The sequence below is a fragment of the Leptinotarsa decemlineata genome, unplaced genomic scaffold (genome assembly GCF_025532065.1).
Source record: "Leptinotarsa decemlineata unplaced genomic scaffold, Ldec_3_MD MMD2_tig00004204_RagTag_RagTag, whole genome shotgun sequence".
NCBI classification, from domain to species: Eukaryota; Metazoa; Arthropoda; class Insecta; order Coleoptera; family Chrysomelidae; genus Leptinotarsa; species Leptinotarsa decemlineata.
The window spans coordinates 699,536-727,383 of record NW_027412603.1 but is presented as its reverse complement, the minus strand read 5'-3'; the positions used below and the strand labels follow the sequence as shown (position 1 = coordinate 727,383).

General features: G+C 32.2%; 3 protein-coding genes across 6 annotated transcripts; 2 read left to right on the top strand and 1 right to left on the bottom strand.

Annotated features, from left to right (window-relative positions):
* Positions 1-4,426: 4,426 nt before the first annotated feature.
* Positions 4,427-20,759, bottom strand: LOC111516608 (CKLF-like MARVEL transmembrane domain-containing protein 4). 4 transcript variants are annotated; one of them, XM_074178615.1, is made up of 4 exons: positions 20,645-20,759; positions 20,126-20,269; positions 15,924-16,193; positions 4,427-12,457 (listed from the first exon to the last, which is right to left on the bottom strand). In XM_074178615.1, the coding sequence occupies exons 1-4, from the start codon at positions 20,663-20,665 to the stop codon at positions 12,320-12,322; spliced, it is 573 nt and encodes a 190-aa protein (XP_074034716.1). In that variant the 5' UTR covers positions 20,666-20,759; the 3' UTR covers positions 4,427-12,319. The 4 variants fall into 4 exon arrangements, with proteins under 4 accessions (XP_074034716.1, XP_074034720.1, XP_074034719.1 ...); XM_074178619.1 differs by having other exon boundaries at positions 20,126-20,276; positions 20,645-20,740; XM_074178618.1 differs by having other exon boundaries at positions 20,126-20,276; positions 20,456-20,701.
* LOC141483780 (uncharacterized) lies at positions 10,452-12,190 on the top strand. Its single transcript, XM_074178614.1, has 2 exons — positions 10,452-10,631; positions 10,690-12,190. Exons 1-2 carry the CDS (start codon positions 10,452-10,454, stop codon positions 11,335-11,337), a joined length of 828 nt encoding a protein of 275 aa, XP_074034715.1. The 3' UTR covers positions 11,338-12,190.
* A 4,987-nt stretch (positions 20,760-25,746) lies between the features above and the next one.
* Positions 25,747-27,491, top strand: TfIIFalpha (Transcription factor IIFalpha). Its single transcript, XM_023157190.2, has one exon. The coding sequence runs from the start codon at positions 25,866-25,868 to the stop codon at positions 27,411-27,413; it is 1,548 nt and encodes a 515-aa protein (XP_023012958.1). The 5' UTR covers positions 25,747-25,865; the 3' UTR covers positions 27,414-27,491.
* Positions 27,492-27,848: the final 357 nt, after the last annotated feature.

Here is a 27,848-nt window from a genome sequence, read left to right as displayed (position 1 = left end):
ATTTCTTTTTTTGGAAGTTTTTGGAACGACTGTGTCTAAAACCTTATATAATTCTGAATAGAAAAAATCAACAGCAATATCAACCTCATTCAATTGAAATAATGGTGTCCAGTCGATATTTTGAATAGATTGAGTCAATCTGAGAAAATCACATAATTGAAAATTATAATATTTTACTGATTCGATATCACGAGTTTTTCTAATGATCTCATCTGTAGCAAATATTTCAATATACAAGGCAGGATGGTTAATATCCTCCTCTAAAAGCGGAAAGTCTGACTTCGACACATGAATACAAGATGCATTCTCCTGTGTGACTAATACAAGGTCTAATTTACGGTTATTGATATTATTAATTTCATAACAGTTCTCAAAACCATTAATTTCCAGGAAATCGAGAAAAAATTGATGTTTATCATCCTTATTATCATGTTCCAGATTTGGTAAGTTAAAGTCGCCAAAGACATATACATTTCTCTCGTCACATATTGTGTATTCTAAATATTCCAAGTAATTCTTGTAATCTTCAATACTCAATTTAGGTGGTAGGTAAACAGCAAATAAAGTGATTGTATGTAATTTTTTCAATTTAATTTTAACCCAGAGCGTCTCATATGTACCATCTTTCATTCCCCAATTCAAAACCTTGAAGTCTCTATTTACCCCGATCATTACTCCACCTCCCCTTTCTTTTCCTGATAATTGCGAGTTTCTGTCACATCGAAAAATTGTATACCTTTCCAGATTTATTAATTCCGAATCAAAAAATGTATCATTCAGCCAAGTTTTTGTACCAATGATTATGTCATACATTTCCCCTTCAATACTTATTTTCAAGTCTCTCAACTTTGTTCTCAAACCCCTAAAGTTTTGATAGTAACATTTAATATTATTCATTATAAAGGTGAGCGTTTTGAATTAATTGAATTTTCTAACAAAAATATCAAAGTAACAAAAGATATAATAAATTTAGTAACAATTTAGATTAGCCAAGAATAATAGGAAAATAAAAAAAGTATCTATTAAACAATGCTACAGTATAGGTGCATGTGTTCCTAAGTTGTCGATTACATCATATATCACTTACACTTCTGATCAATTTTTTAACTCCGTCAATCTTCACAAATATTTCTCCATTTGACGTCCAACCATTCTTGAATGAATATTTTGTGGTAGCAGCCTTCAGAATATTTAGTTTCCATTTACTCAAATCATCCCTGATGACTACGCCGCTGGATTTCAACAACTTCCTATTTTCAATAACTTTTTGTTTGTCCCTCATGTTCAAAAAACGGACCAAGATTGCCCGTGGTTTTTGTATACCATTTTTATCTTGTTTATTAGGAGAACGTCCAACTCGGTAGCAAAATTCTGTATTGTTATTTACATTAATTTTCACCTTCAAAGTTTTGTTAAACAGATTGCTAACTACCTCATCAATATTTTCTTCTTGTATTTCTTCTATGCCAAATATGCGAATGGAATGGTTTTTATAACTCTGATCATTCTCCATAACTTGTTGCCTGAGTATTTGATTTTCAGAATTTAGAGAATTCATCTTAGCCTCACATTTTTCTAATTTCTCTTGGTGTTCAGTGAGTATTTCCTTCAGTTTTTTATGGAACGCCGTTTTACTTTTTATTGTCACAAATATTCATTCCTCAATTTATTCAACTAACAATTTATTTGTTCGAATTTAATTGACTCATGCATTTGTTCAACACATTAAAAACGATTGTTCGCAAAATTTTTTCTATTTCAAATGACACTTGATTTAAAATGTTACATGAATAAAATTGTTATTTGAATAAAAAAGAGTAATGAAATAACTTGAATCTTTTATTGATTCCGAAGAAAAATATTGTTTCAGAGTATTGGAAAATGGAACGCCAATTTATTATATATTATGCTGAAAAATAATCTATATACATATAGTTCAACTCAGCAATAAACCAACATTTTAATTCAATAATCAATGGAATGTATTATTCGAGTAAATTCAACAAACGTTTCAATTCCGCATATAATTTTGACCTTTCGAATGTTAGTTATTTATATGACTGTTGAATTACAATGAAACTTTTAATTCACTTTCTAAAAGTAAGTTTGGGAATAAAATTTCAATGAATATATTTGAATGACTGTCAAAGTTTTTCCATGAAACATTGTTGGTAAAATTTGGTTACAACTTTTGTGCAAAACATTCTCAAGCAAGTATCATTTTATTTCATCAGTCTTTTCAAAAAGCTAATTTCTGACAAAAAATTAAATTTTTTGATGATTCAAAAAGTTTGTTGTATTTGAAAGATACATTTAAAACGATTGTTGATAATTTTAATTCGGCGCTGGTATCGAGCGGATTTATCAAGAACTTCAATTGTTACATATGGCAACATGCTAGTTCATTTATAGTACGACAACACGCCGTTCAACCGTGGCGCCGAATAAAAATTATCAACAATCAATTTAATTCATGTATCACTGAAATTCAACAAACAAAATAATTCAGATCATTTCAAAGGAATATTAATAAAAAGTAAAACGGCGTGGCACACCGTTTTTCTTTCTATTGGTATTTTGTGAAAATGAATTGTTTTGACTGTTGCATTTAGTTGATACATGAATTAAATTGATTGTTGATAATTTTTATTCGTCGCTGCGGTCTAAGGGATTATTACCGTACTATGACCAACGCCATACATATATACAGTTGAGTAGTTCTATAAAAATACGCCCGACTACAGCGCCGAATAAAAATGATCAACAATCAATTTAATTCATGTATCACTGAAATTCGACAAACAAAATAATTCAGCTCATTTCAAATGAATATTAATAAAAAGCAAAACGGCGTGCCACGCCGTTTTACTTTTTATTATTATTCCTTCGGAAAGAATTGAATTAATTTGTTTGTTGCATTTCAGTGATACATGAATTAAATTGTTTGTTGATAATTTTTATTCGGCGCTTACGTCGGGCGTATTTTTGCGGAACTACATAACTACATATAATATGTAGGTATGTCAAACGGCGTGGCACGCCGTTTTACTTTCTATTGGTATTTTGTAAAAATGAATTGTTTTGATTGTTGCTTTTAGGTGATACATGAATTAAATTGATTGTTGATAATTTTTATTCGGCGCTGCGGTCGGACGGAATATTGTGTTACTATCACTAAACTATCATGTTGCCAGATTTAAAAATTCAGCTTCTGCAAGAATCCGTTCGACGCTAGCGCCGAATTAAAATTATCAACAATCGTTTTAATTCATGTAACTATAATTATCAACAAACCATTTTATTCATGTTTCACAGAAATTGTAGTAAATTATTCGATAGTTACAAAAGAAGTATATATGACAAACATTTACTTCCAAAAATTTCAAACAATGAATCTATATTATAACTGTTCGCAACTTTTCTTCAAACAAATTAATTCATGTAACATTTTGAATCAAGTGTCATTTAAAATAGAACAAATTTTGGAACAATCGTTTTTAATGTGTCGAACAAATGCATGAATCAATTAAATTCAAACAAATACATTGTTAGTTGAATAAATTGAGGAATGAATATTTGTGACAATAAAAAGTAAAACGGCGTTCCATAGTTTTTCATTTAGTTGTTGACTAACATTCTTAATTACTGAATCGATGAACGACTGATCAGAAAGAATGGCTTTCATAGCTTCTTTAATGAGTTTTTGAAAGTCCTGTTTATTTTGAGCCATAGTACTAGGTATATATTTATAATTTACTCTGATTACTTATAAAGTTCGCAGGTTCACAGGTTATTACAATGTATGAATACAGCAGGCACAACTACTTTTTCGTGATAATATGGTCAATTAGCGGAGCACACACCAAAACACGTCTACTCGCCACGAATGCTCATAGCATTATGAAAAACAAGTATCGGCCAACTCTATCTTATATTTTAAAGTTAATAAATATAACACTCTATTTAATAAATATAATAAAATATATTTAATAAATACAAAACAAAGTCACCTTCACAAGAAATAGAACATGCAGATGCAGATAAGGACGCTTGATAATGAAGAAACCGAATGACTTGTTATGACCTTTTGAAGACGCAAATATAATAGACGTGTGAAGTGTTGATCAGTTTACCGGTGTTTCAAAGTATTTAACGAACTGGTTCACCTATTCGCTCGTACATCCTACCGATATGCCGAAGCTATCTTGTTACGGGGGACAAATTTTATGGAATAATCTTACTTCTCAATTATTTACAATAGCGAGGCATAGACAATAAAAATGATCCCGGTAAGAATTTAGTTTTAACATTTAACATTGTTGCCGTTAGCTCTCAGTTCAATTTGTATATGAGTTACCTTCAATTGAAAATTGTTATACTATAGTAGATTTTTTCTACTTGAAAAAATTGAAATAAATAAATCAAATTTTGAAACAAACTATATTTTTAAAATTACAATGCAAACACTCAAAAGTTTGGGTAACAAATTTAAGTGTGTTATATGTTAGGGCCTAAGTAACTAAAATAATGAGGTGAGCTCATGAAATTTAGCAAAAGTGCAAAGCTGAAATAACCTCACAAATACAAAAAAAACAACTTAATTCCAGAAGTTCAAATATGAAGGTATTTTACTGAAAGTTAGTCGCAAGGAAACTTTTCTTATTGAAAATATAGTTTTATATAAAAAATAAAACAACAAAACCAGACATACGAATAGAAATATCTCCAATAGAATCACATAAACATAACGCCTAATATATCTTTCAAACTGCAACATTCAAATAGTATAACTTATCTTTAACATACCAAATATTCATAATAGATCAACGTCCTAATCAATAAATAAACAAAAATATTTAATAAGTGCACTTAACAGTATGAACTAGTTGAATATTTCGTGGTTCAAATATTTCTTGAATATATTTAATTTTAAACATGACTCGAGATATTTCATATAAAGCAGCAGCACTGATAATTACAAGTTTTTTGTTGGACTAGACTGAAATTCAATTTAATATTTCAAGGAGCATTTTACATGCTCTAACACTCCATCAATGTTTACAGATGTTGCATTCTATTAGAAACAATTGTCTAGTCAAAAAACAATATATCAACCAATTATTATTGGCAAAATTTCACCATGCACTTGAAAACAATAAAAATTAATTTTATGATCTCTGAATAAACATATGAATTATGCAGGTACACTTTCAGTAATTATGTCTTTCATTTGAGAGAAGCACAGAGTATTTTTTTTATAATCGATAGTTCAAACTGTGGAGGATTATAAAAAAATATTGTGACTCTTCAGAGCATAATTCAATTAGCATCCAAACATAAACCAAAAAATATTTTCACCTTGCTAGAACTGAACGCACTCTCAATGAGAAAGGTGGACCATCTAAGTCTCTCTCCATCCATATAGATATTCAATCAAGAAAAATAGTAAACTCAATCCCAAAATTAACCGGATACCATATTTTCTTTACAAATTTCGTGCAATACTCAATTTCATTTCATTTTTGCCAATATTTTTGACTTTTTTGTGTCAAATTGAAATGAAATTTTCAAATTTTTATTAATCGCTGTCAATAATTGTATATTATATATTATTGTATTGTATATTATATATATATATATATATATATATATATATATATATATATATATATATATATATATATATATATACAGTGTGACCCATTCAAAATGGAAGCACCCTTATAAAACTTACATTTTTCAACCGATTGGAAAGTTTTTTTTTTGTTCGGTAGATATTCAAAAAGTCTATTAGGACACCAAATATCATGATTAAATCTCAATTTCCAGGGCCAACTAATCTTATTTTTCAAGGTCAAAAATCTAAAAAAATTACTAGCGATTTTTTTAGAAAAACTCTGACTACACCACTGGATTTGTGACATTTTCAAATGGGTAACATGTAAATTACGTTGAAATGCGTCAATCAATAAAAAAGTTATAAAGGAATGAAATTTGAAAAATATGCCCTTTAATCAACCCACCAATTCATGTTCAGGAATTTTATGAAAATTCTGAATACACCACTGGATTCAGGATGTCTTGAAATATCACTGGTCACTGTTTCATCGAAATCTGTTCAGTAATAAAAAAGTTATAAGGGAATGAAATTTGAAAAATATGTTGTAAAATGAAATTTTAACAACGTTCTTACTACACCACTGTTGATTATTGAAAAAATTATTGGGGTGATTATTGCAATGTCGTACAATTATAACATCTGAAAATCATGATGGTAAAAATAGTCTATAGGTATTTCTCGAAGTGGAGTGGATACATAAACAAGTACAATCAGGAGAGAACTCCTGGTTAATCTTCATGAAAACAATTTCAACAATATAAGACAAGTCTAATGTACTCCCAATAGAAATTATAACGAAAAAAATATGCAATGGATAATAATTATTATCATTCCAGTAGGTAACATCAGCTGTGATTTCTTCCTTTTGTTGAATAGCAAAAAATGAGATTTGCAATTTTAACTGCCTGTTATTCAGAATGCATTAATGAAATAAACAAGTTTCTCATCTATTTATTTGCGCATGAATTGTCATTTTGTTAAATTGTCATTTTGTTACGCACCATTAGTGAACTGAATAATTTGTGTTTCAAAATAAAAACAGATAATGGCTCAATTGTAAATTCAAGAAAAAATCGAAATTATACGTCTTTCCGGTGATGATTACCGGAGTGAAAGAGAAGTAACTAGAATATTCAATGAAAGACACCCAAATCGTCCAGCCATAAGTAACAGCACGGTACATAAAATAAACCAAGTTTTCAATCAGACTGGAGCAGTAACCACATATATTTTGAAGAACAATATACGAAGAAGGAACGAAAATAACCAGACTATATTAGATTACTTCAGAAATAATCCAAATAGTAGTTTGAGGGATGCCAGCTTAGATTTAAACTTACCTAGGGAGAATGTTAGGCGATGTCTGAAGAAAAATAAATTGAGGCCATTTAAACCAAAGTTTTTACATACTCTGGAACTAGGTGATCAAGAAAAACGATTGGAATTCTGCTTATGGGCCCAGGGCGAGTATCTTAATGACAGGCAATTTTTAAAGAAAATTTTATTCAGTGATGAAGCTAGTTTCACAACAAATGGAGTGGTTTCATCACAAAATATTCGCAATTGGGCCACTGAAAATAACTGGGTGATAAACTGTAAAAGGCAGTATTCAGAAAAAGTGAACGTTTGGTGTGGAATACTGAATGAAAGGATAATTGGACCATACTTTTTCGATGGCAACATGAATGGCGCAATTTTTCTACAATTTTTAAGGAATGAATTTTCGGACGCAATAGATGAACTTCCCCTTGCAGGAACAAGAAATTTATATTTTCAGTTAGATGGTTGTTCCATACATAATGCGGGAATTGTGAAGAGTTGGCTGAATCAAAATTACCCTAATCGTTGGATAGGAAGGGGGAGTACATTAATTGGATGGCCACCAAGATCGCCTGACCTTACTTCACTCGATTTTTTCCTTTGGGGTTATGTTACACAAAAGGTTTACAAATCACGACCAAGGAATCGAGTGGAACTGTGCACCAGAATTCAGCAAGCTTGCGATGCAATTACTCCACAACAATTGAGAAATACTTTAAAAAATATTCGTAAGCGATATGATAAATGCATTGAATTGGATGGAAGTTTGGTGGAGGCCACCAGAATATGAATTGCACTCATTTATTTTTCAATTCGGTATCTTCTTGGTTTCTATTTTTACATTGATTGTGAATAAAAGATTGTTTTCCGCTAGTTTGTAGCAATTAGAAAAATGTACTTACAGTTAGTTTTTTGTAGATTCATTTGAAATTATTGACACTAAAGTTTGTTGTGATGAACTGATTGATTGATATGGTTCGACATACATTATGAAAGGAAATTGATTCTCCCATAAACGTTTCATGAATTTTATTTGAATAAATAATATTTTGTTGAATATTGCCCCTAATCCAGTGGTGTAGTAAGAACGTTGCTAAAATTCCATTGAACAACATATTTTTCAAATTTCATTCCCTTATAACTTTTTTATTACTGAACAGATTTCGATGAAACTGTGACCAGTGATATTTCAAGATATCCTGAATCCAGTGGTGTATTCAGAATTTTCATAAAATTCCTGAACATGAATTGGTGGGTTGATTAAACGGCATATTTTTCAAATTTCATTCCTTTATAACTTTTTTATTGATTGACGCATTTCAACGTAATTTACATGTTACCCATTTGAAAATGTCACAAATCCAGTGGTGTAGTCAGAGTTTTTCTAAAAAAATCGCTAGTAATTTTTTTAGATTTTTGATCTTGAAAAATAAGATTAGTTGGCCCTGGAAATTGAGATTTATTCATGATATTTGGTGTCCTAATAGACTTTTCGAATATCTACCTAACAAAAAAAAATCATTCCAATCGGTTAAAAAAAGTAAGTTTTATAAGGGTGCTTCCATCTTAAATGGGTCACACTGTATATGTATTTTTTATATTATTTTATAATAATTTGCAGTGGTTGATGTATTTGATTTCATTGAAAGGAATCATGATTAATAACATAAATCACATACCACTGGATTTAAAATGATTGTTGATATTTTGAAATAGATAAACACAAAGCTTTATCCACAAGTCATAGCAGAAACAGTCATATATTGCTAGGTTCATAAGATAAATTATAAATAGAACTAGATTTCCAGTTAAAATGCGATAAGAGTGTTCCTAGAAAACTTTTATTTCACATTTTCCTATTCTTTCAATAGTGATGGAAGTAAATGATATTTGAGGAAAATCTATGATCAATGCTATTCAATATCACTTGTGAAATTTTCGCAAAACTATTTACAAAATCACAACACGTGCTTTACTACACAAAAGTTTCTTCAAGCCTGTTCAATATCAATGAATTATTATACGATACATTAAAAAAATAATAATATATTGATAAGTTAGTATTGAACACACCTGAAGAAGCTATTATATAATGAAACATGTGTTGTGGTTTTCTAAACTGTTTTGTGAAAGTCTTAATAATAATGTTTTATTCAGTACTTGCATGTTTTTCATCTTTCAAAAAATAAAATTCTTCCTAGATAAAATATTCGTCTCCTACAGATAGATCCAGCATATTTGCAATCAAAATTCACCCCAACCACTGAAAATTATCATCGGATCTAAAAAGGCACACTGCTTTGAGTTATTGCAAAAGAAAGAGCATAAGTACAAAATACCATATAGAACTTTGAATAAGTATTAATAGTTTAGAACAAAAAAATTATATAAAAGTAAAATACTCCTTTATTTATGGTTGACAATTAACGCTTGAAAAAGGCAAGCCTTCTGTAGTAACAAATAGCTTCATTTTGCTAATTAGAAAGTTTTGGACCTCAAGTTATGTCAGATCTATGCAATCTCTTCTTCTCAAAGGAACTGAAGAGAATATTCTAGAATATACTACATCTATATAAGAATAAACTCAATTTATAAAAAAATCTATTGATATGTGAAGACAACCAGGAGAAAACTTCATGTAGATGTATTTTAACTTTAAAATCAAAGTAGCCAACTAAGTCTTAGTGAACTACAAGTATTAGATGGAAATATGCAGTCTAAATTACCATTAAAATGAGAATTACCATGAAAAAGTTAAAATATTGTTTTCATGCATTTTGCCTTAGCAACATGAATTTAATTAAACAGAAAATGAATGAAATTATGTTGACAGAAGATGGCGAAGAAAAGCAGCGGGGATGCGAGGTAGTTACAAGAAGAAAGAGAAGACATAATAGTTATTTATGTATCAAGGGAATTAGGAGGGCCTTAATTACCGATGGCAAAGTTTGCGTCCCGAGGGCCTCTGGCCCGAGGGACAGCAATTGCCTGAGGTTATTAAGGCTCATTAATTCCCGTGGTACATAGATAATTTTATTTCTGACCGATTTCAATAAAATTTTGTTCATTTTTGAAACGGAAAAATGTACCAATTCATTACCTTCCCGGTATATTTGAATCAGGTACCGTTGATTATAGTAGAGTTTTCTTGTTGCTAGGTTGTTGCTATGTTACTTGTTTATGAACAGAACTTTGTTATCAAGCTGTGTTTGCGGTGAAAACGTGTTTTCTACCTCAAATATAATGGAGGATATTTTGAAAAAAGCTTAACAAGCAAGAGAATCATTAATTCCATCGAAAAGTGAAGCTGTATACCAAAAAGAATACAAGATATATCTGGACTGGCTGACACGGAAAAATGTTATGCCAAAAGATGTCACTGAAACTGTATTTCTGGCATATTTTCAAGAACTGGTAAGGAATTTTCTATGTTTTTCGGTAGATTTGGTAGTAATTGTGTTTATTCGTTTCAGTCAGAAACAGTCTGAATTCTTTATGGACTAAATGGTCAATGCTAAAATCGATGGTGACTATACATGAGAAACGAGATATCACCAAGTTCAATGAACTACAGGCTTTTTTGAAACGGAAGAGTAAGAGTTATAAGCCGAAAAAGTCTGCTGTTTTATCTCCTAAAGATGTTATCAGATTCCTAAAGGACGCTCCTAATAATATTCATTTATTGCATAAGGTAATTTTTTTCTTATTTTCCTTTTTTGTGTGTATTTATTTCCTTTTTTTTGTTATAGGTTGTTTTGATTATGGGTTATTTTGGAGGATGCAGAAGTCAGGAACTTTTGAATATGAAGATATCGGATATAGAGGACCGGGATTCCGTTATGGTAGTGAACGTACCGGAAAGTAAAACTGGTGGATCGAAGAAATTTACAGTTGTGGATGAAAAAGAGTTCTCCGCTTTGCCTTTATTAAGACTTTATATGTCTTTGCGTTCTAAAGGTATTGAACGATTTTTTTTGAGCTTCCGACAAAATAAATGTACATCTCAGCCAATTGGAAAAAACATGTTTGGGAAAATCCCCAGCAAAATCGCAATGTATTTAGGATTGCCAAACTCATCTTCCTATACGGGACATTGCCTTCGTCGCACTTCTGCTACTGCTCTAGCCAATGCAGGAGCAACTATGACTAACTTAAAAAGACACGGAGGTTGGAAAAGTTCCACGGTGGCGGAGGGGTATTTGGAGGATAGCATCGAATTGAGAAATAAAACGACGCGTATGTTGTCTACTTTGTCATCAGAAGAGGCAGGTACCTCGACTGTAGTGAACAGAAGCTCCAGCCATACAAAAGAAGAAATTGTTTCCAGTGGCGGAAGTAATTTTCAGGGAACATTTCAAAATTGTACATTTATTATTTGTAATGACGTGAATAAATAAAATATGGTTCAGTTTTCATTTCTATTTATTTTTACTTGTGAAAGGTAGAGGGAATTATAAAATCTATAATGTCCCAAGGGAGTTATGACCCTCTTTATTGATAGCGTAACTGTGACGATATAAGCTTATAATATCCCGGTCAGAAATAAAATCTATTATTAGACAGAGCCTATTACAGTCTGAATGAATACTTTAGTGAAACACTAGAATAATCCTTATTTGATTTCCATATGTCGCATCTTTTATTATGTATAGTTGTGTAGATTTATATAGTATTAAGTGTGACATGTTACCTTTTATTAACAAGTTTAATTGTTGTTGACATATTTTCTCTGGTATCAGTGCTGTGTATATTTTATATTTTTTTTTAAATTTTTTACCTTTGTGACCATGATGTTATTCATGAACAATAAAGTACTTTCTCTCTCTCTCTATGTTATATTGCATGTAATGGGATAAAAATTCTTCTTAATGTAATTTTCAATTAGTGTTCAGTTAATCAGCTGCATTTTTCCACCTTTATTTCTGAATACAATAAAACATTCAAGATAATTGATTTCATTTCTATGTTCAGTCTTTTAACACCAATGTCTGCAGTGACACTGGCATATTATAGATTGCTCACATTTATTTATCGATATAACTATTGTTATATCGTTAACACTATTGTTTGTGAAAGGGATTTCTCTGATGTTTTTTTAGTTACTAATAGTTTTTTGGTATGATGAAGCTACTTGATTATATCAATACAATGCCTCAAAAAAAAACTTTGTTTGCCATTGGAAAATTACTAATTTTACAAACCACACCTACACAAACTTGTGATTGAATGGTTAAATGTGGTTTGTGAAATTACTATGAACCTTCATTAAGAAACACCCAAGTCAATCAGAAAAAAAAAGTAAATTACTAATCTGACCTAAACATAAGCTGACACAACAAAACCAGATAACGTCACAGATGTTGCCATAAAACTGCATGTTCAGTAAGCTGGTCTTGAAATAGTTGTTGTTTGTTTACTTATCACCCTCTCTCCTTGAGCTAGCTGACCATTCTTTATGGCCTGGAATTTGATAAAAGCATCTATACCATACAGCACCATACCACAAAATCCAAAGAACTGAAAAAATAGTGAGATGATTAGTTAAATAACTTTCTCAATTCAGTGTCCTACATTTCATTAAAAAATTAAATTTTTTGAAATATTTCAATTTGATACTAAAATATAAAAGTGTGATTTTCTTTGTTTCATTTGTCGTTATCAACATAATTTGAATTCAAAGAATTGAACTAGTGACGTGTAACATAGAGTGTTAGCAATCGGAACGAATTGTGTGATTTGCATTTAATTTCAACACAGATGGCTTTTTCCAGACTCCATAAAAATAAAATTTTACTACCATAAAAATAAAATTTTTTCCAAGCATCATCAATTACCAGCTGTCAATATCAATAACACATCACAACAAAGTTTTTGTTTCGGGGTTGAAATTAGATGATTTTATTGTATTTCCACGTGTTAAAACCGAAAGTGACCATAAAAATTATATATTAGCTCTTGTTTTCAAGATATAGTATCATTATATTATATATATATATATATATATATATATATATATATATATATATATATATATATGTATATTGAGTTTTCAACAAATGAAATATTTCATCACCAACAGTTGGTACACATGTTTGTTTACATAACACCCCTCTCATCAGCTGTTCTTAAGTAGTAAACATAACCTATGTGAGTTTGTCAATTGTACGCACGTGGTTGCTATTGAAATTATCGTGTGAAGTTGATTTTTAAATTAATTTAAGTGCTGATCTGAAATGCCTCGAAAGTGTGTGAGTTCTGTCGATAGCTTTTGCTATATATGTGGTGAAATAACATTTAAGGCTCAGAAACGTAAAATGACACCTATCGTTAAGACAGCCTATGAACATTATTTTGGTGTGAAAGTTGGGGACCAAAATAAATCATGGGCTCCTCATATATGTTGTAATTCTTGTTCCGTCATATTGCGAGAGTGGCTGAAAAATAAAAACCGGGCAATGGCTTTTGCAGTACCTATGGTTTGGCGTGAGCCTACCAATCATACAGACGACTGTTATTTCTGCTTAACTCCTCCCATTAAGCGAGGTTTATCTATGAAGAAGAGAGGAACGGTTAAATACCCTAATCTCCCATCTGCTCTTCGGCCTGTACCACACTCAGACAATTTGCCAGTCCCTTCTCCACCCCAAAACTATGAAATTTTAGAGGAAGGTGATGAAGACTGTTTAGAAGGAGCAACCCATCCTCCTACATCCTACGACCCTGATTTTGAGGTAAGCGATAGGTCTAGTGATCCGCACAGAATTAGTCAAGCAGAGTTGAGTGACCTTATAAGAGATCTTCGCTCGTCTAAGGAAAAGGCTGAGCTGTTAGGGACAAGACTACAACAGTGGAATCTTCTAAAATATGATGAAAATATCTCAGTACAGACAGCGTCAAAAAGATTTGCTTCCTTTTTTTGAGAAAAAAGAAAACCTCGTAGTTTGTTCTGATGTTAATGGTTTGATGGACTGCTTGAATTTGGATCACACTCCATCTGAATGGAGACTGTTTATAGACTCTTCAAAACTAAGCTTAAAAGCTGTACTTCTGCATAATGGAAATCAGCTACCCTCTATTCCTATAGGTCATGCAGTTCACATGAAGGAAACGTATATAAATATGAAAACACTTCTCCAATCAATCAAATATGAACAACACAAGTGGCACATCTGTGGTGATCTGAAAGTCATTGCTATACTCCTAGGAATGCAATTAGGGTTCACCAAGTACTGTTGTTTTTTGTGTCTGTGGGACAGTCGGGATAGAAAATCTCACTATAAAAAATGAACTGGCCTACACGAGACCTGAACCCTAATGAGAAAAATGTAGTTTACGAGCCTCTTGTAGATCCCAAGGATGTTCTCCTTCCCCCATTACATAGTAAGTTGGGACTAATGAAAAACTTTGTGAAGGCCATGGACCAGGAAGGACAAGCTTTTAAGTACTTGAGAGCAAAGTTTCCCAGGTTGAGTGATGCTAAAGTCAAGGAAGGCATCTTTATTGGGCCTCAAATCCGTGAAATCGTAAATGATCCTGCTTTTGACATGATTTTAACAGGAAATGAAAAAAGAGCCTGGGAAGCCTTTAAGGGGGTTGTACATGGGTTTTTAGGTAACAAAAGAGATGATAACTTCACAGCATTGGTTAAAGAGCTTCTTCAAGCTTACCACCAACTTGGATGCAACATGTCCTTAAAAATTCATTTTCTTCACTCTCATCTTAATTTCTTCCCACAAAACTGTGGAGCTGTGAGTGACGAACATGGAGAAAGATTCCATCAAGACATTGCCTTAATGGAACAGAGATATCAGGGCCGTTGGAATGAAGCAATGCTTGCAGACTACTGCTGGTCTGTGTGTAGGGATGCTCCAGAAGTGTTTTATAAAAGACAAGCTGAACGACAGCGATCTTACAATGAATCGGATGGACTTAATTGAAATTTGGTGGTACAAAATTCTTTTGTTTGTCAAAACACTAAGAATAATGTTTTTTTTATTAATTTTGTACTTAAAATATTCTAAAAGAGACATAACAATATTGTTTTATGTACTTTCACTTTTCACGTATAGTATAACTACTCTTTAAGATTAAGTACTGTGTATCTCAAAAACCAGAGCTAATAAAAATTTTTCATTGTTATTTTCGTTTTTATCACCCCAAAATTAGTAGAAATTGACTAATTTAGTGTAGGAAACATTCAAAAAATATTTTTTTGTTGTGTTGTGTATTCAACTGAAATCAGTCAACCCATCAACTGGTAGGTAGGTGTTAGGAATCACACGTTAAAAGGTAAGGCCTCGTTAGTCCTTAGCTCGCACAAGTTTCAACTTCTGAGGGTTGTCGTTCCTAGGAGTGCCATAGCTGGTTAACGGAAAAAACATATTTTAAACATATTTTCAAATTATATTTGATTACATTAGTTGAAGAATAATTACTTATTGTGGACTTGTGTACAATTTATATCCTAATCTTAGTTCTAAAAATGGAAATTCAGGAATTTTCAAGTTCACCATTCAAAAAGTAAGTTGAGAATGTGAAATATATAAATATTTTCATGAAAACATACACACAAGTGCTGAGACTAAATTTAAAACTGAAATTAAGACAGAGATAAGGACTAAGATGTCTAAATCGGTACTAAATATATTTGTGTTTGTTCAAAAATTTCCGTTTTGGAGATCATAGTAATAAAAAGATTAATGCCAATAATATGACAGAAATAGTAGAAATAATCTTAAGAAAATTTTGACGCCTACATTGACAGTGGAATCATAGTATAAGAGGAATTGAATGAGAGGTATACCTGTTTTTTTGATGGGCAGAAAAACAATCCATACTTCCACGTATATCCATTTTGAACAAATTTTTTGCACTGATTTATGATAAAATATGATCAAGTGTGTGTAAAAATGCCTATGTGTAATATTGCAACTACTTAAGTTTAAAAGTGATATTCTATTACTCTCCAGTTAAAATAACTCACCCCAGCTGCTATGTAAGCTTCCACGTGATAGGCTATTGCTAATGAAGAAGCAATTAGGTAAAGACCAGTCCATAAGGCACAAAAAACAAATTCTATTTTTACCCAGGGAATCTTGTAGAGTTTTTCAACAATGTGGAATAGGTACAGGGCAAGCAGAATGCCAGTGAACCAAAATCCTGTCATTGCTACAGTATTGAAAAAAGTTCCCCTTGATGATTCTGCATGGAATCCACTAGCTTCGATGCATATAAATCCAATTAAATTGACTACCTGGAAAATTTATTAATGTAATAGTTACAAAATTTTAAAAAAAGAACTTTTACTAATGGTACTTGAAATATGAACCAAAGTAACAAAAATCATCAAGAAATTATAACTAATATAATATTGAACAATTGAATGTCGCTGTTCTGTTTTTTGGGATTGTTGACTGTCATCCTTCATTAATAGGTTTTTCAATATTTCACCGACACAAGCAGTTAGCAACTTCAGGAGTGACATGATCTTCATATAGGATCCTAAGCATGGGAATCTCAGTACCTGTTGGAGATACAGCTTAGGTTAAATTAGGAAAAAGTTGTGTTCTTTAAAGCTTATTTACATGCCGTTTAGAAACTTGAAGAATTTTCATGGCCTGCTGAGATATTTGGGAAAAACGAGATTTTGACAATATCAATTTTATTTTTTTCTGGCTTTATTTGAAAAGATATCAAAAAACGAATAACACTTTTTCATTGGCACTTTTAAGGTACTACACGATGGTATTTTTAGATTTTATATCCAACGTTTCGTTTTCAAGAAACCATCATGAACTTTATTTTTTTATATGACCCGAAACAAAAGTACACCCTGTATCTGATTCCATTTTTTTATTACGAATTCAACGATGTATCACATGCCATTGTTTTCTTTTTAGTTTAAAGGAAAATTACATTTTTTCTATTTTTAAAAAAATCTTTAAGTAGGCGTTGCAAACAAATGCTTTGACGTAAATACCTGTCACCGAGCCTGTCAAATATTATTTAATTACACGATAAAATAGTAATTGTCGTTGTTGTTAGCCTGTTTGTCGAGTTGTTGTTTTTAGAGTTATTGTTACTGTTGTCGTTATTATTGTTTATTGTTGAATAGATAATATTGTGTTATTATCGTCGAATATGCCGGGTGAGCATTATAGCCATGAAGAAAAGTTTGACATGCTAACGTGCTACATTTTGTGCCACAAAGATACTGTAAATACAGCAGCAATGTATCTTAATACATATCCAGAAAGAAAGCAGCCATGTAAGTCCATTTTCTTAGAGCTGGCTCGAAATTTAAAAGAATATGGTTCATTTAAAAAGCCTGTTTTATCTCGAAAAAAGGAATCTTCAGAAGAAGTCCAAAATAATGTTTTACAAGCAGTTGTTGAGAACCCTGAAATATCAACTAGGAAAATCGAAAATAATGTAGGAGTAGCCAAATCCACAGCTCAATTTATTTTGCGTAAAAATAGACATCACCCCTATAAATTTAGGATTTGCCAAGGACTTAAACCAGGGGATTTCGAACGGCGCCGAAATTTTTGCGAATGGTATACACGCGCGTGTGAAGAAGATTATAATTTCCCTTCAAAAATAATATGGTCCGACGAAAGTATGGTCACTAATAATAGTATCTTCAACCGCCGCAATACGCATTACTGGGCTCAGCAAAATCCGCGTGTTAAGAAAATATCAAGACATCAAGAACGTTTTGGGTTTAATATGTGGTGTGCAATTTTAGGAATTAAAATACTAAGTCCGTTTTTTTACTATAATTCTTTGACCGCCGAACGATACCATCATTTATTGCAAAACTATGTAGAAGACTGTTTAGATAATTTACCTCTGGCACAGGTCAATAACTGTTGGTTTCAACAAGACGGTGCTCTGCACATAATTCTAGACAAGTTCGAGAGTATCTTTCGCAGCGATTTCCTGGAAGGTGGATTGGAACCTTTAGTGAAGTGTCTTGGCCAGCGCGATACCCTGATTTAACTCCTCTGGACTTCTTCATATGGGGTTTTGTTAAAAACCGGGTTTACCAACATTCTTTTGAAACTGAACAGCAGTTACGAGAATGTGTAACTGTCGCATTTAACAGTATTACACCAGAGATGTTACGTGATGTTTTAAGTTCTACAGTTAGAAGATCATACTTATGTTTGGAAAATAACGGAAACCTGTTTGAACACCTCCTTTGAATTAAATAAAAAATGCGTTAATTTCTTTGTTGTTTTCATTACTTTAAAAAAATCATTATTAACCTACTTAAAAATACATTTTAAAAATAGAAAAAATGCAATTTTCCCTTAAACTAAAAAGAAAACAATGGCATGTGTTACATCGTTGAATTCGTAATAAAAAATGGAATCAGATACAGGGTGTACTTTTTTTTCGGGCTATTTAAAAAAATAAAGTTGATGATGGTTTTTTGAAAACGAAACGTCGGATATAAAAACTAAAAATACCATCGTGTAGTACCTTGAAAGTGCCAATGAAAAAGTGTTATTCGTTTTTTGATATCTTTTCAAATAAAGTCAGAAAAAAATAAAATTGATATTGTCAAATTCTCGTTTTTCCCAAATATCTCAGCAGGCCATGAAAATTCTTCAAGTTTCTAAACGGCATGTAAATAAGCTTTAAAGAACACAACTTTTTCCTAATTTAACCTAAGCTGTATCTCCAACAGGTACTGAGATTCCCATGCTTAGGATCCTTATCTTGGACACACTGTATTTTAATTTAAAAAACGATCTGAAAAAGCAATCGCTTGCCTTACTAATCAATGAAATGGCACTGGCATGCACAACTTGTACAAAATTCCTTGGCGTTCATGTAGACAACTGTTTGAAGTGGTCTGACCATATCACAGTTGTTTGTAAAAAAACCAATCAAGGGTATTATGCAATCTCAAGAATTAAGAATTGTATGCCTTTACGCGCCATTTTAGATGTATATTACAGTCTGGTCTATAGCCATCTAAGTTATAATGGGGAAACAGTGTTGAAAAAGATAGGGTTTTCATTGCTCAAAAAAAAGTTGTTAGGAAATTACTAGGCATCCCTTGAAGGGAATCATGCAAGACATTTTTCATTAGTCATCAAATTTTAACCTTTCCCTGCATCTATATCTTTAAAATACTTTTATATGTTCGCAAATGTATAACAGACCGTACTAAGAACTCATTCTATCATAGCTACCCAACTCGATATGCAGAGGAGTTGAGCATTCCTAAACATAAAACTAAAAAATTCGAACATTCTCCCAGATATATGGGAATAAAATTATTCAATCGGTTACCAGGCCATTTCAAACAGATGAACACGGTAGCATTTAAAAAAGCAGTTAAAACATTGCTTCTTTCTGAGGCCTACTAAAGTATTGGCGAATTTCTCTCAGACCATCTCTACTGAATGGGTTCATGCGGCTTTGGCATGACATATTCAATTTTTATAACTACAATTGTTTTAATTTTTGTGATTCTGACTTTTGTTGTATACATTTTTATTGTATTATTTTTATCTACTGATCTACAATTTTATCGTTTAATGTGATTTTTATGTGCTTAATACTGACCTATCCTATACGTTTGTCAACGTCTTTGAGGATGAATAAATATTATTATTATTATTATGTGCCCATAACATGGATTAAAAACCCAGAAATCAGTTCAGCATATTCCTATATGTGAGAACTTTAGATTTAACATTTCAAAAGTTTACGGGAAGAAGAGGTTAATCAAGAAGAAGAACTCAGGTAAAAATCAACAACAATATTTATATAGTATGTAGTAGAGCGTGTAAGGACAGTCTACTTCCGAACACGTAATAAACATCATTTTATCAGTATAGTAGGGAGCGGATTGAGTAAGCTCGCCCGACTTCCTAACACTTAACAGCAAGAGCCAGATGATGACAAATGAGACTTTGTCGAAACGGCGTATATATATATATATATTCTATTCTTTATGTTATACATTAAAGTGGATTCATCATTCGTAATGACTTGAATAATTAATTTTCAATGGCCACATAGTCTTTAGTAGTAACAAACGGAAAATACGATTTGAAACTTTTCAGTTAATACATGTCTGGGGTAATGTGAATTCACCTTCAGTTTGCATTATCATAAACATTGAGATTATCACCAAGTAATATTTCCTACAGAGCATTTTCTTACCACTTCAGCGCATTTGAGCATTCCAGGCAGTTGCCTAATATAAAATGGATCAAATCTTATTGATGTTTCAACAGTAGTACTACTAGTCTGTACTGTAGTAGTGGTTGTGTGTTGTCCTGGAAAACCTGGATCAACCATTTTTACCTGAAAACTGAATTATATTCAAAAACTTATTTTAGTGATTGACTCAGTAGGTAGTGGAATGATGTCACACCTCAAGGTAAAACTACCATAATACAAAATCATAATTATATTTGGCACAGTTTCAAGTTTCATCAATATCTTCTACAATTATTACTTTTCAACTTTTCTCATTTCTTGCAAACTCACCCTTTATTACAAGTGGATTTTTCAGAAAAATAAATAACTGTTCAAAATACAAATGGTAGCAGATCAAAACAGGCTAATTTCATTCCACGGCAAAAACGGAAATATCAAAGTAAAGCTCAAATGGTTATCTGGCTAATAATACACAAAATTATAGTATGCAAAATAACATAAACTTTCTTCTGTATTTACTTTTAAGGGGGGCGGTAACATCAACCGATAATTGAATGGGGCGGGTGGAGCACAGTGTTGCCGGCTTTTTATTTCAGATTCTTTCTCTCGCTAATCTAATATGGGCTTTTGCTTCCGTCTATGCTTCCGTTCAGACGGAGTAAGCCATGTCTATTCGTGGTGATAACTGAACTTATTGTCCAGTTATCACCCGAAGACGATTGTGGATACTAACAATCGAAACGGCATGAAGTAACTCGGTTTGGAATCTTTTAATTTTATATTTTTAATTTTCATTTCTTGTTAATAATTTTTTAATTTTCATCTTATGTTAATGGTTCGATTTTTTTTATTTTTTGGTTGTTGCTTGTATTTTATTTCACTGTAATTTCAGTTTTCTTGCTTGATATGATTGTTATTTTTTAGCTAATCTTTTTTAATTTTTATAGATTCTTTCAGGGATTTCAAATCAATTTATATCATATTAGACAATGGAAGTACGAAATAATGAAATATTTCAAATAGGTTACAAATAAAAAAAAGGAAACACAACTATCACCAGTGGTGACGCAAATTTATATGAGAGATACAAACATGATGTAAATAATATGGTAATTAAAATTGAAGAAAATATATGGTAATTAAAGGTCACAATTAAAATGATTCAGGTTCAAACATGTGAGCTGGTGTGGCCAGGTACTCGTTGACACTATAAAAATAATGTGTTGTCAAGAAATTTTTAATAAACTTATTGAAACTAAATATAGGTAGATCTTTAACAATGGGTGGCAATATATTATAAATATTAACAATGAGTGTATTGATCGAAGATTTGTGTAGTTTCAGCCTGCGAATTGGTTAAATGTTCTTTTTGTGGTTATGAATTCCCAATAGAGATTGATAGATAAAGATACAGGGTACCGTCATTATGTTTGGTTTTTTGAAAAGAGGCCCGCAGGTATCTCTGAAACCGGCATTTGTGGTGAGAAACACACTCAAACGTCTTGCTCAAATCGTACAATGAGGCTAAACTATGCTGTTTTTGTTCAAAACCATCAACTGTGCTCTTGACCACATGAACAACAGCTTCTATAGTAGAACAAGGTTTTCTAAATCCATATTGATTCGTGTTGAGGGGATTATTAATATCAAAGTAGAGATATAGGCTTTTTCAGGAATAATTTCAAAAATTTTGCCAAATATAGGAATGATGGAGATGGGTCGATGATTTTTAAGGAGGTTTATATCACCCATTTTAAAAACTGGAATCACCTTACCTACTGATTTTAAATTTATCAAAAAAAGTTTCTTCTCTTATACATGCATTAAAAATAAGGCATGTGACCAAAAAAGAACTCGTACCTCTTATTATTCTACTATTCAGGGTAAAGACATCAAAGCAACTGGAATTTTTCAACTCATTGATGGCATTGAATACTTTACCGGTTCAAAGAAGATATATCTTGCTAAAGAAGGATTGAGACTAGCATCTAGAGATGATGGGCAAGCAATATTATCATTATAAGGAAGTTGACTAATTATAGTTTCGGTTATAGTGGTAAAAACATATTAAATTCATGAGGTGCGATATCACCACAGGTTTTACGAGAGTTAAATTTCTTTTTTTCAAAGTTGATGAGTTTCCAGCTATCTCTGACTTTATTATCTGAGTCACTAGTGAATGTATCAAAAGCAGACCTTTTCGATTCCAGAATAGCTTTATGATATACATTGTTTACATATTCAAAAACTTGTCATAGATAATTTTTATGGAATGAACTCTGTGGATCTCGTGTCTCTCCATTTTTCTTAAATCATCGTTGAACCAGCTAACTAGGGTTTTGTTGGACTTATTGAGACTCTTTTAAGGGGAAATAATTAATGGTCTAGACTTTTACGTATAGATACGATAGAAAATCTACCATAACTTCAGAAGAGTTATTGTCGTTGAATATGCTCCAATTAACTTTTTGTAGCGATATCTGGAGTTCGAGAATGCCTGAGGATGATATAATTCTTCTGAATAGAAGGATATTTGTAACTTGCTTGATATTATTCAAATTGTGCATATATTAGTGATCAGAGAGGCATGGATCAATAACGCCAAATTCATAGCTGTTTCCATAAGGATGGGCAAGTTTATATCTACTTACACAATCAACGGTAGGGCAGTGAGTTAGTAGCCAAAGAGTCTGCTTAATTGCTAATACATTGATGGTTGTAGCCGTTACTACGTGGTAGGAGATAGTGATGGGATCATTCGAATTAAAAATATTCGGTCATTCGATTATTGCAATCACTGGAGATATCTCGAGATCACACGTTAAAAGGTAAGACCTCTTTAGTCTTTAGTCCTTAGCTCGCACAAGTTTCTCAACTTCTGAGAGTTGTCGTTCGTATGGGGGCGACAGCTGATTAACGAAAAAACATATTTTTTTAAAACAGATTCGAATGTTGAATGTATCGAATCAAATTAGTAGTGAGTGAAATAGTCGAAAACAGTATTAAAGTCTTACGCTGCTATGCACCAGTGTAGTGCCGATATACCGACACTTGTTTATAGGATGTGGTGAAATACTGAAATACTGGTTTGGGCTGAAAATGTTCAGAAATTTGTTGACAATAAACTGTCATTAATACACACTTTATTGAAATTTAATGGTGGCTTGTTAAAATATATTGAAAACATAAACAAAAAATAAAAGTCCTCACAAAAATGAAAATAAATTATATGTTGATTTGAATTGGTAGTGTTACCAAAAAACTTGGAAATTCGACACTGAACTTGAACATTTTCTATTTTGTCGAAATGTTCCCAAACAATAGATTTCTTAGCTCCAGGCCGCATTGTTAAATATCAAAACAGTAATAATAACGGAGTAAAGGGACCAACTACACAATAAGTAAGAGTAGAAAAAATAATGGAAAATATAAGTAATAACAGAAATTTCGTTGCAACGGCTTCGAATCCTTCAAACTGAAAAATTATTGCCTATGTTTCAGTTTCATTGGTCTCTGTTTGTATTCTTAGTGCGACAAATTCAAACAATCCTAACTCATAAAATAATCCAGTTCATTCAGAATTTTGCCATGTAGCCGATTCACGATTCCCGCCTTCAAGCGAATAGCAACCTTAAATCGAATTGATGTGGGCGTTTCACATGGCACATGACCTCATGAGCATCGAGTGATTGCGTGCTTATTGCACGCCGGATCTCGAATTAAATCGGTGAGTGATGAGTGACGTAGTATCCGAGTGATTTCATTCGAATGATATTTCGATTTTTGGGATCACTCGAATACTCATCATTCGATTCTCAGAATCATTCGATTATGCCCATCACTAGTAGATCATCCTGGGGAGCAACTAAAGTCTAGCACATCGTGCCGGAGATCACACTGCTGAGAATATCCAGCCTTTGCTAATGCTGCCACTCTACATTGACAGAGAAAAGACTGTCAAGGAAGTGCTTGAAGTACAAATTGGCTGACTTCGTCGAGAACTAATGGCAAAGAGGGGGAGCAAGTAATGCTCTACGAATTTCCCGTTACCTGCATATTGCATCCTGAAGTTTTTCGATTACAGCCACGACGATTGCACGAAGATTCTCAAGAATTTGAAGTTTGAATTCGACTCGAACACTGATTCGATACTGGTATCGTTGAAAACACAATTTCCATAAGAGAATCGGTACGTATGCTACAACAGCTGGCTAAGGTACGAAGATTCCTCAGTCAAGATCGTGCAGGAAGAACACGATTCGACCAAAATAACGATCCACTAGGGGGATAATGTTGCTCAGAGTCTGTTTTGCGTTTTTACTGAATTTGATTTTTTGTTAGTTTCGGTGAATTACTTTTTTCTTCATTTTGTTGTGATGTAACTTCTATTTAATTTCATAATAAAAGGTATGGTTACTCAAAAAATTAAAATAAATAATACTATCGAAAATGTTCACAAAAATTCTTGAATAAATACCCTCAACAAAATTGAATTATCTACACAAACACTGAAAAATACTTGTTCCTCGATCGCTCATTGCCAACAAACTTGACATTTTCAGGAGGCCAAGTTGATATTCAACTTAAACCAACTTTCGATCTTGCTTATCTTTTAAATAACGGATAATTTCCGTAAACAATACTTTCATTGCAGGAATTCCAAGTTAAATTAACAAAACCAATGTTTAACAGGAATGTCAATTTGACAATTCTTTGTTTTCCGTGAGGAATGCACCACTGCTGAAAAAATCAAGAGCGCTGTACTAAAAGCATTGCATATTGAGTGTTTTTTTAATTATTTTAATCAACCAGACGATAAATATCATATCTCAAACGTTATATTCAAGCATATAAATGAAATATAAACATCGGATGGCCACCATTGAGAATGACAGTGTTCCACGTGAGTTAAATTTCACCTCTTTCATATACTATGGTGTGTAGCAATCCTGTGAATGATATCTGTTTCAATTCCTTGAAGAATGTTAGTAGTTGTTTCTCAATCATTTTTTCTTTCGTGTAATTCAATGTCTGAAAATTACTTCTTTGTGAAGAGTAATTGCTTACAAAATTGTTCTTTCCCAAAAATTATTACTCCTAACAATATGTCACTTTTTAAATTTTATTGGGTTCATATAAACAAAATCAGTATCTACTATGAACTATCGGATTATTCAGCGTGATCATTCAACGATGAAAAAGTCGCTTTAATTTCATTCAATGGTTAGATTCAGTTAGTACTACTTACAGAGGTGAATAAAGTGACCTGTTACTTAATGAAAATTTATAACACTATCCATGATAATAAATAAGCAACGATTCCGGCGAAACCGCTATTCTTGAAACATTCGTATTTCGATTATGTGTTTTTACTCACCAGAACGAGTGGGTTGAGAGAAATTTGGATTTTGGATTTCTGCGATTGATAAGTATAAATGGATATGAACCATAATAGCATAAACTCAAGAATACCGATTTTTCAGGAATATTTCGTACGAACGATCACAGAACTACGTATACGCAAACAATAGTCCTTCGAATATTTATGATTGATGTATCTGAATGCGTTTCCCTGTAATATAGAAGAAGACGAGTGAGAGTTTAATAACCTTTATGCTTCTTCTTGTATTTTTCGATTGTGAATTGTCACTGTGACCTGTCTTTGAAGTTCATACCATCTGTGAAGGAAAATAATTCTTTGTTTATACAACTTCATACTACATACTTAAGTTAACAAATTATGGCAAGCACGTCCACATCGTCTAAACCCATCAGTGTTCAAGAGTATTCCATAAGGGTTCCCAAACATATTCAAAAGAGATATCATGTTATGAGATTCAATGGTACTTTGGACATTGACTTCTCAAAATGGACCAAAGTAAGTATGGAACGAGAAAACAATATGAGGGAATTCAAAGGAGCAGAGGAGGAGCAGCCCAAGTTTGGGGCAGGATCAGAATTTGGCAGAGAAGCGAAAGAAGAAGCGAGACGTAAAAAACTAGGAATTGTTGCTAGAAAATACAAAGCTGATGACCAACCCTGGATTCTCAAATCCTACGGAAGTACCATTAAAAAATTCAAGGGCATCAGAGAAGGGGGAGTTTCTAATAATACTGCTTATTATGTTTTCACACATGCTGAAGATGGAGCCATTGAGGCGTTTCCTTTGCATGAGTGGTATAAATTTCAACCAATTCAAAGATATAAAGCTTTATCAGCAGAAGAAGCAGAGATGGAGTTCAATAAACGTAATAAACATTTGAACTTTTTTTCATTGATGTTGAGGAAGAGATTGAAAGGGGAAGAAGAAGCAGATTTAGATGAAGGTGAAGAAAAAAGCAAAAAGACTTCATCTAAAAAAGAAAAAGAATTGAAAATTTCAGACATGGATGAGTGGATGGAAAGTTCAAATGATGAATCCTCTGAAGAGGAGGAAAAAGAAGAAACTGATGACGCTGATAAGAAAAAGAAAACAAAAAAAGCAGATCCCAAAAAGACTAAGAAGCGTGATACTGAAGGAGAAGCTTTCGAAGATTCAGATGATGGAGACGATGAAGGAAGGGAACTAGACTACATCAGTGATAGCAGTGATAGTGAACCCGAAAATACAAACCTTGAGGGAGTTTCCGAAGAAAAGGCACTTAGGAAATTATTGAATTCTGATGAAGAGTCTGAGGATGATTCTGACAAATCAGACAAGGAACAAAGTAATGAAGATGAACAAAAGGATAAAGATGAAGATAAAAATGAGGAAACAGATGACAAGAATAAAACTAAAAAGAAAAAAGGAAAGAAGAACAAGAAGGATATCAAGAAAGAAATTAAAAAAGAAGGAAAAAATGACGATGATGATAATGTTTTCAGTTCCGATAGCAGTACTGATGAGGAATCTAAGAAAAGTAAACCAGAGAAGAAAGAAAAAAAGGAAAGTAAAGAAAAAGTTGAAGTTGAACCGTGCAGTGCCAATAGTTCAAGATCTGCCACTCCTACAGACAGCAAAAGAAAATTAATTAATGATGTTTTGGCTGGACCAAGTCCAAAGAAGGCAAAGTTAGACCTGCCAATTTTTACTTCTAGTTCTAATGAATCTGGAATAACGGAGGATGCTGTTAGAAAATACCTAATGAGGAAACCTATGACAACTACGGAACTGCTTCAGAAATTCAAGTCTAAAAAAACAGGACTCTCAGGTGAACAGCTAGTTAATATAATGACACAAATATTGAAGAGAATTAACCCTGTGAAACAAACACTTAAAGGAAAGATGTATTTGTCTATAAAGTCATAGTTAATTATTTTACAATTCATATTGTCTTTGTATAATAACAAAAGGTGAACAATTTTTAAATTATATAATTATTTCATAGGTCTACATATTATTTATTTTAGATTTTGAGTAATGATTTCTTCATAAATGAATTGCAAATAGATTCCACTAGGAAAACCAATGGAGAACAGTAACAAAGAATACTTAATTAACTAACTACTGAATATAGACAGAACATTATATGTAATCATATGTTCAAGACAAGAAAAAAATGTCTTGGAAAACAATTCATTAATTTTCACTAAAGAAGTATCTTCCAAATATTTATTCATCGCTATCTCAACTGAAAATTGTTTTAATCATTTGTGGACCACAGTGTAGAGTGAGCCAATAATAGTACAAATATTGAAACTTCTCGAATATCTACCTCAATCCAATGTGTAAATTTCGAGAAAA

Excerpts from the sequence above, each read along its gene's own strand:
- TfIIFalpha (XM_023157190.2), top strand. The coding sequence starts at position 25,866 with ATGGCAAGCACGTCCACATCGTCTAAACCCATCAGTGTTCAAGAGTAT.
- LOC111516608 (XM_074178615.1), bottom strand. The coding sequence starts at position 20,665 with ATGTTACCGCCCCCCTTAAAA. Across the intron at positions 20,270-20,644 it reads TGTTACCGCCCCCCTTAAAA|GTAAAAATGGTTGATCCAGG; the intron begins GTAAATACAGAA and ends TTCAGTTTTCAG. Across the intron at positions 12,458-15,923 it reads AAGCTTACATAGCAGCTGGG|TTCTTTGGATTTTGTGGTAT; the intron begins GTGAGTTATTTT and ends CTATTTTTTCAG.
- LOC141483780 (XM_074178614.1), top strand. The coding sequence starts at position 10,452 with ATGCTAAAATCGATGGTGACTATACATGAGAAACGAGATATCACCAAG. Across the intron at positions 10,632-10,689 it reads ATATTCATTTATTGCATAAG|GTTGTTTTGATTATGGGTTA; the intron begins GTAATTTTTTTC and ends TTTTTGTTATAG.